Source organism: Gopherus evgoodei, chromosome 2 (genome assembly GCF_007399415.2).
Source record: "Gopherus evgoodei ecotype Sinaloan lineage chromosome 2, rGopEvg1_v1.p, whole genome shotgun sequence".
NCBI lineage: Eukaryota > Metazoa > Chordata > Testudines > Testudinidae > Gopherus > Gopherus evgoodei.
Genome location: NC_044323.1, coordinates 233,565,233 through 233,579,676, shown reverse-complemented (window position 1 = coordinate 233,579,676; position 14,444 = coordinate 233,565,233). Strand labels below are relative to the sequence as shown.

Below are 14,444 nucleotides of genomic sequence, written 5' to 3'. Positions count from 1 at the left end.
AAGCCCTTAGCTGTACTTATGACAGGTCTAAGTTTTAGAGCCACATGACCAATGAAAATTACTTTGTAAATGAAATATTTTAATGTGTATTATATATAATCACAACTATTATTTTGTGTGTGTGTGTGTGTGTGTGTGTGTGTGTGTGTGTGTGTACATACTATATGTGTGCATATACTAACTCATGCATACATATTATGCCAGCACATATAATATAGGTAAATAGAATATTTACTATAGCTTGTGTTCTCTATAAAAGTGAGAACTAATATCATCTTAACACTGCACAGGAAAACATTAGATCAAATTTAGAAAATACTCATAAAAATTGTATAGAATATATTTTTTACCCTCTCTACATCTGGGTTGACAGGAGCGCTAGGAAGTGAGTGACACATTGACTCATTGATACAATCAAGATTAGAACATGGAAACTTCCTGCCTAACCATACATCCTAACAATGGCATAATAGTAGAGACTGAGACAATGATCTGAAATACAGTAACTTCAGTGTTTTATATCTCCTTAATTTTAGGCCTAATCCTGTTCTGGCTTACATTCACAAAAGTCACCTTGCTTTCATTTGGAAACTTTGGGGTACAGGAATGCAGGATGGCCCCTAATGCTTTCTTTATATCTTTTAAAATGTGTAGGTATAGGTAGATAGACTAGTTATTTAATGGGTCTTTTTCTTCTCTAACTTCTGTGATCCTAGTTCAAATTAACAGTTTTACAGTAGCATGAATAAACATTGCTATAATGGAGGCACTCTCATTTTTTCTACTATTCCCATATTTTTAGGGAGTTTCAGACCAAAATGTGAATTTAATGAAGTCTGCTCTATAATCTCCCAGCAGCAGGGAAAGTTTTTATGTTTACATATTTAAAATTTTAAGTAAAAAAACAAACTATTTTTCAATGAATTTCAAGTTATTGGGTTACAAACAGGATGCTCATTTTTGAAACACTTTCTCCATATAACCAAAAATTGCTTAATTTTTAGATGTGCAATTTTACAAGCTGTTAGTTTTATTACCTTCATTCATTCTTTTTGCTGTTTTGAAACTTAAAAGAAGTTCTTTCATTTAGAAGGGGACTACTGCACATGCACAGAAACGACTTTTGGTAAAATGCAATCTGTACGTACTATTGTTAATATACTTTCATAATGTATAAAATAATGGCTACTTCTGAATGCAGATTAATAATAATAATAACTCAGAGCAAGACAGCTGTTATGAATATACTAATAAAATTGAGTACAGTTGCACTTCAGAACTTGTGTGTCAATGGGACATTTCTTTCTCTCTCCCTTTTTCGTATTTTAATATAAGAAAAGAGTTAGTGAGTTAATTTGTTAAAGTGTTAAAATTTGTGACTGAGACTTAAATTAACAAATCCCATCTCAGTGTGATGGTAAAAATTCTGCCTTTAATCCATCTTCTCATGCCTAGATATTGTACTGAGGGATTCATTGATTAATGCAATATGTGCTTAAAATAGTGAGGCATATAGAGTGAGTTACGCAACTAAATTTGTCATTATTTTGGAATATCCCAGGTTTTGTGAATTTATGTTGCATCCATGCTATTACTTTAATGTCACTTTCTATAATTCAATATTGAAAATACTGATAACTGAGAGTTTACTAAAGAGAAATAGTAGCGAACCATCTTGTTTGTTTTTGTTTTGTTTCGTTTTTTTTAAAGCTTAGTTAGTACTTAATATCATAACCTTAGATACCAAAACACACTGGATTTCATGATGTTTTAGTGATTTGACAAAGATGATGTTTGTGTGTGCAGCAAACAGAACTTCCCCTGTTTTATATGTGCTATCATTACTTTACCCCTCTGGTGGGTGAATAAAGATCTTGTCAGAAAATTCTATCAATATATATTGTTCTAATTATCAGTTCTCAAAGTAGTTCATTTGGAAAATGTGGAACGATGCTTGGAGTTTCTGGCATTGCTCCGTACCGGTAATGCGATTTCACTGATTGTACTTTCCCATGTGATGAGCAAATGATTGTCATTCCGAAAAGTCGGAAGGGACATGGATGTCATCTTAATAAAGAAATTAAAAAGCACATCTTTCTCTGAGAAACAATGTAAATTCCTGACCTGTCGCAGAAAATAGTTCTCTAATTGGTTTTGTGTGGTGGTGCAGCAGAATCGTTTTCCCCAAACGTCATACCGGCGAAGCACTACTGTACATCATTGTCAACAGTTCAGCAAAATCTTCCTAATAAGAGGACGATTACGTAAATATGATAGTCTTTAAAAAAAGAGTTGTTTCTTTATGATAGTACTTCCAAACCCAATCTTTTTACTTGATAAGGATCAAGAACAAATAGACAGCCAACTAGGTAAGAACTTTTAAGACCTTTGAAAAGTCTTTTCATTGTTTTTCATGATAAGACTTTGTTTATTTTTACTGATACATGATTAGGAACCATACCGGATGTTGTAGTAGTATATTTTTTGACTAACCAATCTCAATTTAAAAGAAGACAATCTACATCTTATAGTTGTTATACTGAATACATTTAGCCTCTTTAAAAGCACTCCTAGTACATTTAAGAAAAATTAATATACATATATACCATTTAAAAACTTTTCAATCCAAAAATAGATGAAAAGTAATTTATCTTAACTATTTAAGCACTGAAGTCCATTGAAAACATTATTTTAATAACTTACATCATTATATATCCTATGAAATGCTTGTCATTCATAATTAGCATTAAAAAGGGTTCCGAGTGCATTATTAGAATAATTTCTTAACTATCATACAAATACTGATTTATGTGCTAGAATTCACCAACAGTTGACAATTTTCATATCTTCTACATCAGTCTTTTGTTCTGAGGAGACTGTAAGCTGAACGGAGATATTTTAGGCATTCTCAGTAATGGCTGTAATAAAAGCTGAAGGATTGGAAAGAGAAGAACAGTCATGTCCACAGATAGAGAAGGAATCTGAAGGCTTTTACAGGAACAAGTGAAATATTCAGCTAATTTTACTTGTTTTTATGGTATTAAATAGAAGAATTTATTCAGCTTACTAAACTAGAAGGAATTTGAGCGTGACTTTATTGTACAGACGTGTCTTCTCAAATGGTTGTGAAACAGGATTTTTTTAGTGTCCACAGACATTGTTGAACAGCTACAAAGGACTTTTAAATTGTCACAGTGGATTCTGTATAAATGGATTTAATATCTAAAGCCACTACTATGGAGAGCTTGTGGTCTGTTATCCTGCACTTTTTAGCAGATTTGGGAATTAGCTCCTACAGCTAGTCAGAGCGAAACTGTGGTGAGCACCAAAATTTTGGTTTCTTTGTTTATGGTATGGGTTCACTTCTGAGAGGTAACTCCTGAGGGTAACTGAAGTGGGGGGGCCTGTAGGGGGCATGCCTATTAAAGTGCTGAATAATGACTCAAAAATGTAGGAAGGCCTGCATTTGTTAGTGCCTGTTACCACCAGTACATAGACACTGTAGAAGTGAAAACAGAGTCCAATAGGGGAAATAAAATGATTTATTTTATTGTTTTAATTAGCCCATGCAAAAAAATTATAATCCTAATATTATTTTTGATAACTTAGTTGAAATCAACAAACTTTGATGATTGGTTTTAGATCCCAAAATGCTGCTGAGGGATTGTATGTTGATAGAGGAGATATTTTTACTTTATTATACCAGGTAATTGACAATATGTTACAGACGCAGGGTGGGTGAGGTAATGTCTTTTTACAGAAGTTCATCCAGTTTAAGATATTTCCTCACCCACTTTGTGTCTCGAATATCCTGGGACCAACACGGCCACATCACTGTACACAAATATGAATACACTGTTAAACAGTAAAGCTATGTAGTTCTTCTGTATGCTAGTAGGACAGAAATCACTAAAGGTTCCAGTTGCTAGTAACACTTCAACAGTTTTATAGCCGCAAGTAGTGACCTATAGGTTTTGGTCTTCATTTAGAGAGAGATCTAAAATCTTAAATTATTTGGGCATAGGTTCTATTGGAGATACCTTAACAATTTGCACAATTTTTTTTTTAAACCAGCCATTTTTGCCTTCTCTCTATATGGGTCAAATATCTCTCATTAGAATTTTGCAAATACTGTAACAGAGTTTTTGTGTCATATATTTCTATAATTTGTTGACTTTTTGGCAGTGATGTGGCCTGGAAGCTGAATTTGACTTTGCAAAAATGAATTATATTTTGGCATTTTTTTATCAGCTGGAAAATAAGACTAATAGAAATGTTGATCTGTGGCACATCCTTAATCATAGAAAATTCTCAGTGAAGTCTTTTCTTTCCAAAAGTTTGTAATTACACTAACATTGAATGAATGTTGTTTTAAGATTATTTATTAAAATGATGTTGTTTGCTTGAAGAATAATTTGCTTAGAATCATGTTGCTTATTTTTTAAAAATTATCAGAATTGATGTGCATTTGCTAAATGTCTGATTAAAGATCACAAAGAAACTTGTATTTTGCATGTGATATAAGCAGATGGTGCACAGATGGTTTAAATTAATATTAATTACAAAATCTTAAGTTAAAATTGTTTACCCTGTAAACTCGAAGTTGGAAAGCTAGCTAACTTCTTTTGGGTTAATAGCGCTCCAGTCTACTTATTAAAAATCATACCAAAGGTTTTTTTATTTCCAGCCCTTGATCAGAAAGATAGTAGCCTCAATAAAGGGTCTTGAGGAGAAAAGGTATAAGAACTGGAGTGGGGAGAGTGCTGAAGGTTGGCAACGCTCATATCTCCAACAAAGATCTTGGGTATCCTGGATTTAAAAGATTAAAGAAGCTCTTATTCTGAGATCGAAAATGCATTCACGTCCTGCAGTCTAGTAAGGGAGACCTCTTATCTAGTGATTGGAGCAAGGTCAGGAAGCCTCAGTTCTGCTCCTGACACTGCCACTAGTCTGTCGTGATTATTTTTAGACCAAGAAAGGAAGTAACTCTAAGATCCCAATCCCACATTGTTTAATTAGTAAATTACATTATAGTAAAACAAACAAAGAGTAACTTAAAAACACTCAAAAGTGTTTCTTTGACAAAGATCTTGGACAGAATTCTACCTTGATATGTGTTTTGTGCAACCCCATTGATTTCAACAGGAATGCAAGAGTCCAATATGTACTCATAATTACCATACCATGGTATATGTATCCACAGTCAGAACGGGAAGTAATTATGCACTCTCACATACCACTATATGTTACCGAGAGGTAATTGCAGACTTTTAAATAGTGGCTACTTTATGTACACAGAGCCAAATTCTGTCTTCAGTTACACATGTGCAGCTCACATTAAAGTCAAAAGGAGTTTCACCCATTCAGCAGGGCAGAATTAGGCCTCAGATCTTGTAAGGATTATTCCTGGTTTTCTTTTATAGTGTGGATATTTCACTGAATATATGTACATTTTAATGAGTACTTTCTTTTTTCTAATGTGTGCGCAAGTTAACACTCACAAACCTTTACTGTAAATTTAAACTTAGCATGGGCCCAGCTATAGTAAATTCAGAATTAATTTTATTTTGAGGGCATTATTTTTTTTGATCCCTGATAAATGGCCAGCAATTTGACTTACCAGAATCTCTTTACTAGTAATTGACTTTCGGGGGAAAAAAGCTACAAAATTAACCCTAAAAACATCTCACACAGAAAAATAAATGGAACATTTTTAAAGGAAGTAAAAATTAATGTCAATTCTCTCTCTAATGTTGTTATCGGGTCAGCACTATTTCTTTTGATTACGAATGTAAGAAAGGGTGATAGAGTATGTTGTTAATGCATTCTGATGCGATAATATTGGGTTCTCTTTCTTTGGGATTAGCTTAAAATCAAGATAGGATAGCATACTTCCAAAAATACTTTTCCATTATTTTAAAATGATGGTATATTGCACAGAAAACTATTTTTTAAAATAAACCACCAGGTTATAATTTGTTGATACTATAATAAAGCTGCATCATCCTGTTAAATTTTAAAAAGTCAGGAAAACATGGAAGTAAACAAGACTGAAAAAGTATTTTAGTTGTCATGTTTTCTTTGAGCTATGGGAAACCTCACAGGCCCTGATCCTACAATAGACTTTCATGTAGATGGACCCCTCTGCTCATGGTAACCCCCATTGATTTCAGTGGGCTCTATATAATCATAGAAATGTAGGTCATCTAATCCAGAAGCCATCTAGTTCAGCCTGCTACACTGAGGCAGGACCAAGTATATGCCGGCAGGTGTGCAGAGCTCATTGTAAAATTGAAATCTTGGTTGTTGGGACTAACCTGGTCCACATAATTTATTCTCTTCTGCTTGAAGAAAAGCAGCATGCTGATATGTTAGCATATTTCCCACTTCAATCCCTCTCAAGCTATTGATATATTGCCCTTTCATATGGAACCATTTGTTTGTCCCTTTTTTGCCATTAAAAGATATCTAAAGATGTATAGTTTTCAAAATGCTTTTGAAAAGCATAATAAAGCTATATTGCATTTTTCATGAGTTATGCCAATTTAGTAAATGATTCACATGACTCCAAAGTACCATGATTATGTCACCCTCTGCTGTTGTCAAAACAATAGCTCGATCTACACTTGACTTCCCTCATTCTAGTCTACTACAAAAATAAAGTCTCTGACTTTTTAAAAAAACTAATTATTGTAATTTCTCTCTGTCTCTCTCTCTCTCTCTCTTTTTACAACTAACTTTTGAAGATTTCTGTGTGCTTATCACTTGAAATGCTGTGGGGGGAATGACTTAAATCAGTGGTTCCCAAACTTGTTCCGCCGCTTGTGCAGAGAAAGCCCTTGGCGGGCGGGCCGGTTTGTTTACCAGCCACGTCCGCAGGTTCAGCCGATCGCGGCTCCCAGTGGCCACAATTCACTGCTCCAGGCCAATGGGAGCCGCTGGAAGCAGCGGCCAGTACGTCCCTTAGCCTGCACCACTTCCTGGAGCTCTCATTGGCCTGGAGTGGTGAACCGTGGCCCAGTGGGAGCCACAATCAGCCAAACCTGTGGACACAGGAGGTAAACAAACCGGCCTGGCCCGCCAGGGACTTTCCCTACACAAGCGGCGGAACAAGTTTGGGAACCACTGGCTTAAATTAACATTGAATATTATTAATAATAGTAGTAGTATCACAAAAGAACTTATTTGTATATGTGGTTCTTTTTCTTCTGTTCAGGTAGATATGTTACCTTTATCATGGACCCATTCCAGTATGTTTATGTGATCAGAAATAGCAAGCAACTTGAATTTTATGAATTTGCTGATAAAATGGCATCAAGAACTTTTGGCTATCCCTCTTTGTCAAATTTCCCAAACCTAAATGAGAATCTGCATCGAATTTACCAATACCTGCAAGGCAAGCCTTTGGACATAATTTCTGACCACATGATGAAAAATCTCCAGCATATATTTGAATGGAAATGCTCACAAGCAACAGATTGGAAAACAGAAAAAATGTACAAGTTCTGCAGCTTTCTAATGTTTGAAGCCAGTTTTATAACACTATATGGAAGAGATCCTGCTGCAGATGGCCACAATGTTATTAGTGAAATCAGAGACAAATTTACCAAGTTTGATGCCAACTTTCCCTATTTAGCTGCAAACATACCAATTGAGTTGCTAGGAGTTACCAAGAAGGTTCGGAAGGAGCTTATACATCATTTTTTACTTCAGAACATGGCAAAATGGATGGGAGGGTCAGAAGTGATCCAAGCCAGAAAAGATACATTAGAGAAATATGAGCTGCTCCAAGATTATGACAAAGCAGGTAGGAAACTTATGAATGATTGCTTGTCTAAAATAAAATAATTTACTATAGACCTTTGAAATAAAAAGGCAAAATGGCGACCTTGAAATTTTTTATGTTCTTTCTAATTGGCTAATGATAAAATATTTTACTCTGAAACAACCATCTATGATAATTGATTTTTTTTTTTGGCTGAGGTGGTAAAACAAGATACTTAATGGTGATAATGAGAGAGATTATAACTGAGCAGCATTTACTTCCCTTCTCTTCTTCCCTCCCCCCACCCATTACATTTCAAACTATTCTCATTAAGCAGAAAATTAGACTTCAGAAGCCTATTGGTCCTCATTAGCATTCACTGATCCTTGGCTGGGTCTGTGTCCTAACATCTTTTAATTAGCACACTGCAAATCTAATCAGTGTAATAAACGCTATTAATCTTCCTTTTCACTTATTTTCTCCCAGCACATCATTTTGCCTTCCTGTGGGCCTCTGTGGGAAACACGATTCCAGCTACATTCTGGGCCATGTATTATCTTCTGCGGCACCCAGAAGCTCTTGCAGTGGTGCGTGACGAAATTGACCATTTGCTGCAGTCAACAGGTCAAAAGAAAGGGCCTGGATATAGCATCCACCTCACCAGAGAACAATTGGACAACCTGGTCTACCTAGGTAATTTATTTTTATCTGTTGTGAAGAAAAGAGGGTATCTTTCTGCAAACTCAGTTTATCACTCATTTCTGTTTACTGAGAAGGTGGAGGACACAGCTGCTTAATTGACATAATAACACCCATTTACATCAATTATAAATTATGTAGTTTATAGCTGTAGATACTCTCATTGCATGTAAACATTAAAGCCTAGGTAATTAACTATGCAAAGTATGCAAAAGGCTAAATCGAAGCTTTGCAATTATTTGAAAAAAGTTTATATGCCTATTAAGTTGTTTGATTCTGAGCATCTGCCGAAGTGCTAATGCATTTCAGATACTTCTGTAGTGTGTTGCCAAGAAAGACCCTTTCCTGAACTGAGTAAAAGTAGTTAGGAAAATCAATTTGTGCTCAGAATGTAGTTTACTATTTTCAAAACCAGTTTTATCTTTTTAGATCTTAAAAAAAGCTTGTTTTGTTTTAAAGTAACCTCAGATGTGTGACTCCTAATCAAACACAAGCAGATACCATCTTTGCAAATGAGAACCAATATTTTTAACAATAAAAATGAATAAGACCTTGAAATAATATGGAGAGTCTTAAGGGATAGGTAAGAAATTACAGAGTTTTCTAGGTCACTGATTCAAATGTGAACCATGTTAGTAGACGTTGAAAGTTGTTTCCATTTAGTGACTGGATTAGCCTTTATAATTAGTTGATGGTCTCCGTTCATTTCCTAATGCACAAACACCTGCATCACAAAGCTTAATGGGGTTGATTTTCAGAGGGACTAATGGCAGTCAGGCACCTAACTCTTAGGCCACTGAAAATGTCTACCATATCCTTTGACACAAGGCTCCATTGTCATCAGTTGGTTATAGCATGGACAACCACTGACGGAGAACATAGAGACTGAAGTTCCATTGAAGTTAATGGAACCACTTGTGTGCTTGAAATTGAGCATGTGCTTAACTGCCCTACTGGATCAGGGCTTGAATTGCTTTTCCACTCCTTGAAGAGATCCCTTCAGGTTAATGCTGAGACACATCAGCAGAGAAAGATGGGAAGAGTTTTCATTCTTTGCTCAAACTGTACTTGTTTTGCAAATAATAGAAGCCTCTATTCTCCAGGGCTGTCCTATCTGGCAAGTGTCACAAACCTTACATTCACTTCTTAAAACTGAATTGATTATCATAGAACAAATGTAAAACCAAGTTTGTTTTTTCCCCACCTTTTTGGTATAGGCTGATACTGTCATCCAACTGTATATAAACTTAGAACGTTGGCTTCATTACAGAGTCACTGAAGTCTATTGGTGAAGATTTACTTTTATAAATTGATAAAGAACATTTTTGATGTAGAGGAGATGAACAATGTTACTCTGAATGAATGTCCATGAACTGCATGACTTTCCAAGCATGTAATGTATGTTGTTTGGGAACATGAGTAGAGCTATAGCATACCAAGGTTAATAGATGCATGGAAAAAGTTACCAGGGAAAACATGAAGAAGTTTAAATGAAGTCAAAAGACAACTTATTGTGTGTTTGGAAGAGGAGACTGAATGGTATTGTGAAAAAACAGGAAGACTGGATGAAGGAAAATGAAAAGGATAAGCACATTGGGCTCGACAGCCTTATCCTGAACTTAAAACATCTATCCGTGTTGTACGTTTAGCTTTTTAAAACTTAACAGTTTCATAAAGTAACTATTTCATGATTTGCACCCAGTATCATTAAGTATCAAACCAATTTAAGTACCTCACTAAAACTATCTGATGCAAAATGTCTGATGAACAGTTCAAAAACATTAAATATATCATCCAAACTTATGTTCTTTGAAACCTTACGGTACCTTAATACCAGTCAATTTATATGTTTGGGTGGAAGTGAGGGCAGCAGATTCTGCCTCAGACATTTTCGTGACAAGTTTGGTAAATTTTCTGATCAGGTGAAGCTGAATGTTGTGTAAACAGAAGCCAGCTTTCAGTTCTTCTTTCACTTTAATCATAAAGGAACAGATACAGTCCCACAAAACAATTAAAAAAGAGAAAAATCGACATACTGCTATGTGCATTAAATAAATGCTTTAATGAAAAGTGACTCTAGGCTAATAATACCTTTGGAAGAACGTGGGGCTGATCCAGCACTGCTAGCACTCCCACAATTCCCAGCTGCTACACTGACAGTTTTGAGTACATAAAGAAAGCAGGATCAAGCCCCATCTGTACATTTAAAGCATTCTAACCATAGCATCTGAGAACAAGTTTTTCCCTCTTCATCTCACCCTTGAACCCAGTGCATACAGAATTGGGAATTCATCCCTCTGCTCCGACATGAGTAAGATAGACCAGGTGGGATTCTTGCATGTGTATCACCTTGTCATCCTGAGCTTGTTATTTTTTTCCTGTTCTAAATGTTCTGATTCCTGCACCCCTGTTTTGTCTTACTATAGCTTTAAGAAGAAGAATAGTCAAGATCTGTCAAAAGAAACATCATCTTTGTTGTGGTCAAATTTTATGGTCTAGGGAATGGTATGGCTTGACTGACTTCTGAATCCATCATTTAGATATCTATAAAAACTAAGTCCTGTCACCAATTCACAGGCCTGATTTCCCCCCCCCCCCCCCCGTTCCCCCGCAGCTATTTCTGGAACAGCACAGTTTCCTTTTTGTCCTGACTTCTCCAGGAACCAGAATGTGCTTATTTGTATGTGCAGAGTAACATACATTATTAGTCATTATGACTCACAATGGAACTCTAATATATAGTAAACAATAACGGTATTTAGCGCACATTTTGTTCTGGCCATGTTTTCTTTATTTAGTTTATTTTATAATTTTTACATGAATTCATAAGTGAAGTATTCTTGCCCCATGACATTGCTGAATTCCAGATATTTGTTTCTAAAGGACAACTGCTTGAAAAATAATTGTATGTATATGAAAAGGAAGAAAAATTTTTAATAGCTGCAATGCAAGTGTTAAGCATGAAAAAATGTTGCTGGCATTTGAAAAAATAAATATATTCCCTAGTATGTGCTGGTTAGTACTGCTCGGTTCTTAGTAAGCCACAGATACACTTGTTTCAGACATTATTACTTGTGTTGGCACACTATAATGCATGATGTAAATTATCACCAAAATATTTGCATACTCGATAGCTATTTTTCTATAATATACTCTAATAATTATAGTGCCCTATTACCTGCTAAATGTTAGTATAAAATTAACAATCCATTATGCACAATAAGTTTTATAAAACATTTACAGATAGAGATCATGTTTAATTAAAATTAACTTGCATATGAAAGCCAAATGCACTAATGATTCGCAATGACCTTTTATTACCTGCAGTCCCTTGTTTTGGCTGGATGATTGACAACTTGCTGTTTGGCTACCATGTTGTATTTCAGCTGACAAGACTTTTCATTTTAACTCAATTTGCCTGCCTATCACAAGCTGGTGGCAGGCCAGGCTCAAGTCACCCAGCTTTGCCTCAGCAGCTTGCTCTATTTCTCATTAGTACGCATTTATTCAGTGGAAATTGGAAGACAAATGCTTGAAGGCATGTGAACTAAGTATAGCAAATTAGGTTTAAAGACTGAATATTTATAAGTGTATTGAAACAGTTTTTTAAAAAAAATCTAGAATGAATTGAGAGCTAAGTGCTAGCTTTGGTATAAGAGAAATGAAGACAGAAGTGGGAGGGTTCTAAGAATAACAATACTATGAGATGTCTCTCTCTGTATAGAAAATATGTAAAATCGCTCTGACAACACCTTATCAACTAACAGCCTGGCTTCCTCTTTATGTAGCACTTGTACAATGAAGTTTAGCATCTCGTGTGTGTAAGAAGGGAAAAAAATGAGGGTCATGTTCATTTGCTGCTTGGTTATCCCTTGGTATGCTTTAAATTGCCTTGTTTGTTCGGCACTAGCACAGAAACAGATGTTGCTCTACCGTGCTGGATAATTTACTGTACCTCATGGTGCAGAATGGAAGGCCTCCCAAGCTACCCAGCTGGTCTGTCAGTTGCACTGACTGGTGTCTGCTGAACTATGACAACTGCAAGTAAAGGCTGCAATTTTATTGTGCAGTTGTCATTCTTCTCAATGTATAGCTCCGGCATTCATACAGGGTTGTGGAAGGCTGAGTGTCTATTTTTTAATGTTAGACTGCAAGCCCATCTAAGCTCCATTCTCCTTTGTTGATCATAATGTGACTCATTACTTTTGTCATCTAATGATTATCGGCATGATCGCTCAGAGCTAGAGCCAAGCTCGCCTTCCTCACATAACTGGTACTGGAAGGTAAAACAGATTTGTCATTTATGATCTGACCGCTAAGGCACACTTTGTGCTCCATTATTGTGATTAACTTCTGCATAAGATATGCTTGCCCAATTGTCATTTGTGATACTGCAATGGGCACAGACTGCCATGCTTCCTGGGAGAATGTCAGCCAATAGGAGGTGACCGTGTAGCTCATGATGTTAAATGTAAACCTGCTATTTCACAGCAGCAGGTCCATAATTATTTTGCTTTTCTTTTTTTTCCTCCTTATTTGATTTCTTGGGTGAACAGTGTTGCTGCATATGTCAGCTACCATTTTCATATTGTAGACTAAAGTGGTGTTATCAGCTTCATTTTTCCAAGGATGGAGACAGCACAAGAGTGAAGGCTGGACCTTTTCTTTGTACCGTGTAAAGTTTTGTTGCCAGAGCGCTGCCAGTTGAAATCTATCGTGTCAGGTGCCTTGTGGCTATCCACAGTAGAGGCCATATTCTGGAACCACAGTTCTTTTCTAGCTTCGTCACCAACAAGCCGATTTGACTCTGCCTGATTATAGTAACGAAGGCAGTCCAAAAGAATATGCACAGACTCACTGTGCGTCACATTGAATCACAGCGCTGGCCACACAAAGCTGACCGCAGCCTCATTTCTTTAGACAAATGCACGCTTAAGGAAAAACCTCCTGCGAGAAAGCATCCAAGGCCGCTTTATTTGCTATGCATGCTACACCAGATTTAATTTTTAGTGAAAGAACGTTTGTTATTATCTTTTTCAGATGTATCTACGCTGTGTAGCTACTGTCTCTAATAAACTAACCTTTGGGTGCAGGGATTATGGTGCCATGCTAAACACTTACAGGAGGTTTATTTTATAATACAGAGCATTAATAAAGTCATAAATGTATTATCATGTGAAAATGAAACTCTATTTTAGGCTATTTTTCACACTGATGATTAGAAGGAATCAAGTCGCATATTACAGCACCCATACATGCTGGTGGAAAAATAGTCAGTTTTGATTACAAAGTGAGAGATGCAGCACTAGACAGGAGCTACATGCTGATATGCATGCTATCAGAATGATTTATGCAAATTATGCATATTATTCCCAAAGGAATTCCTCCTCAAACTGCCAGGATAAATTGCCGGAAATTAGCCATAAAATCTGTCGTGCTAGGAGCAAAAGGTGAAGGCCATTGGGAAAGCAAGGACATTCAGCTTCTGGAGCCTTCCAGCATCTGATGATGTTAGAAATCTTGTTTGCCATAATACTGAGAAGAATATTTTTTCTCATGATTCAGTAAAAGTATTTTCTCTTTTAAAATTGCCAAGCAAATTGTTTACATTCACTCTGAAAATAATTGAAATCAGAGTTTGGCAGCATATCTTGTTGGATATTAAAAAATGTCTCAAAATACCTCAAAATTATTAACAAGTTAAATGATTTTTCTCACAGTTCTTCTATTACAATCAACAGCTTTTGAAAGGCAGGCTAAATAGTCCTTTCAGTGCTTTGACTGGTATTTGCTCCAAAATATATTTAAATGCATAAAGCATTCATCTCTTTCAATTGTGTTGTTTTCAGCATGATACCTGAATAATGGCTTTCCACCCAATATTCACTACTGCCTAAAGCCTACAAGATGCCTCAGAACCATCAGTGAGAATTTCATTTAAAGGTTCAGAATTGCAGCTTTTCCCCCCAACCCCTCTGGG

General features: G+C 35.9%; 1 protein-coding gene across 1 annotated transcript in view; it reads left to right on the top strand.

Annotated features, from left to right (window-relative positions):
- The window catches only part of LOC115646825 (cytochrome P450 7B1), a 194,864-nt gene that overhangs the window by 173,700 nt on the left and 6,720 nt on the right, over positions 1-14,444 (top strand). The window contains exons 3-4 of the mRNA XM_030553175.1: positions 7,217-7,807; positions 8,252-8,458. Coding sequence (XP_030409035.1) covers positions 7,217-7,807; positions 8,252-8,458 — 798 coding nt within the window. The remainder of the gene's footprint in view (positions 1-7,216; positions 7,808-8,251; positions 8,459-14,444) is intronic.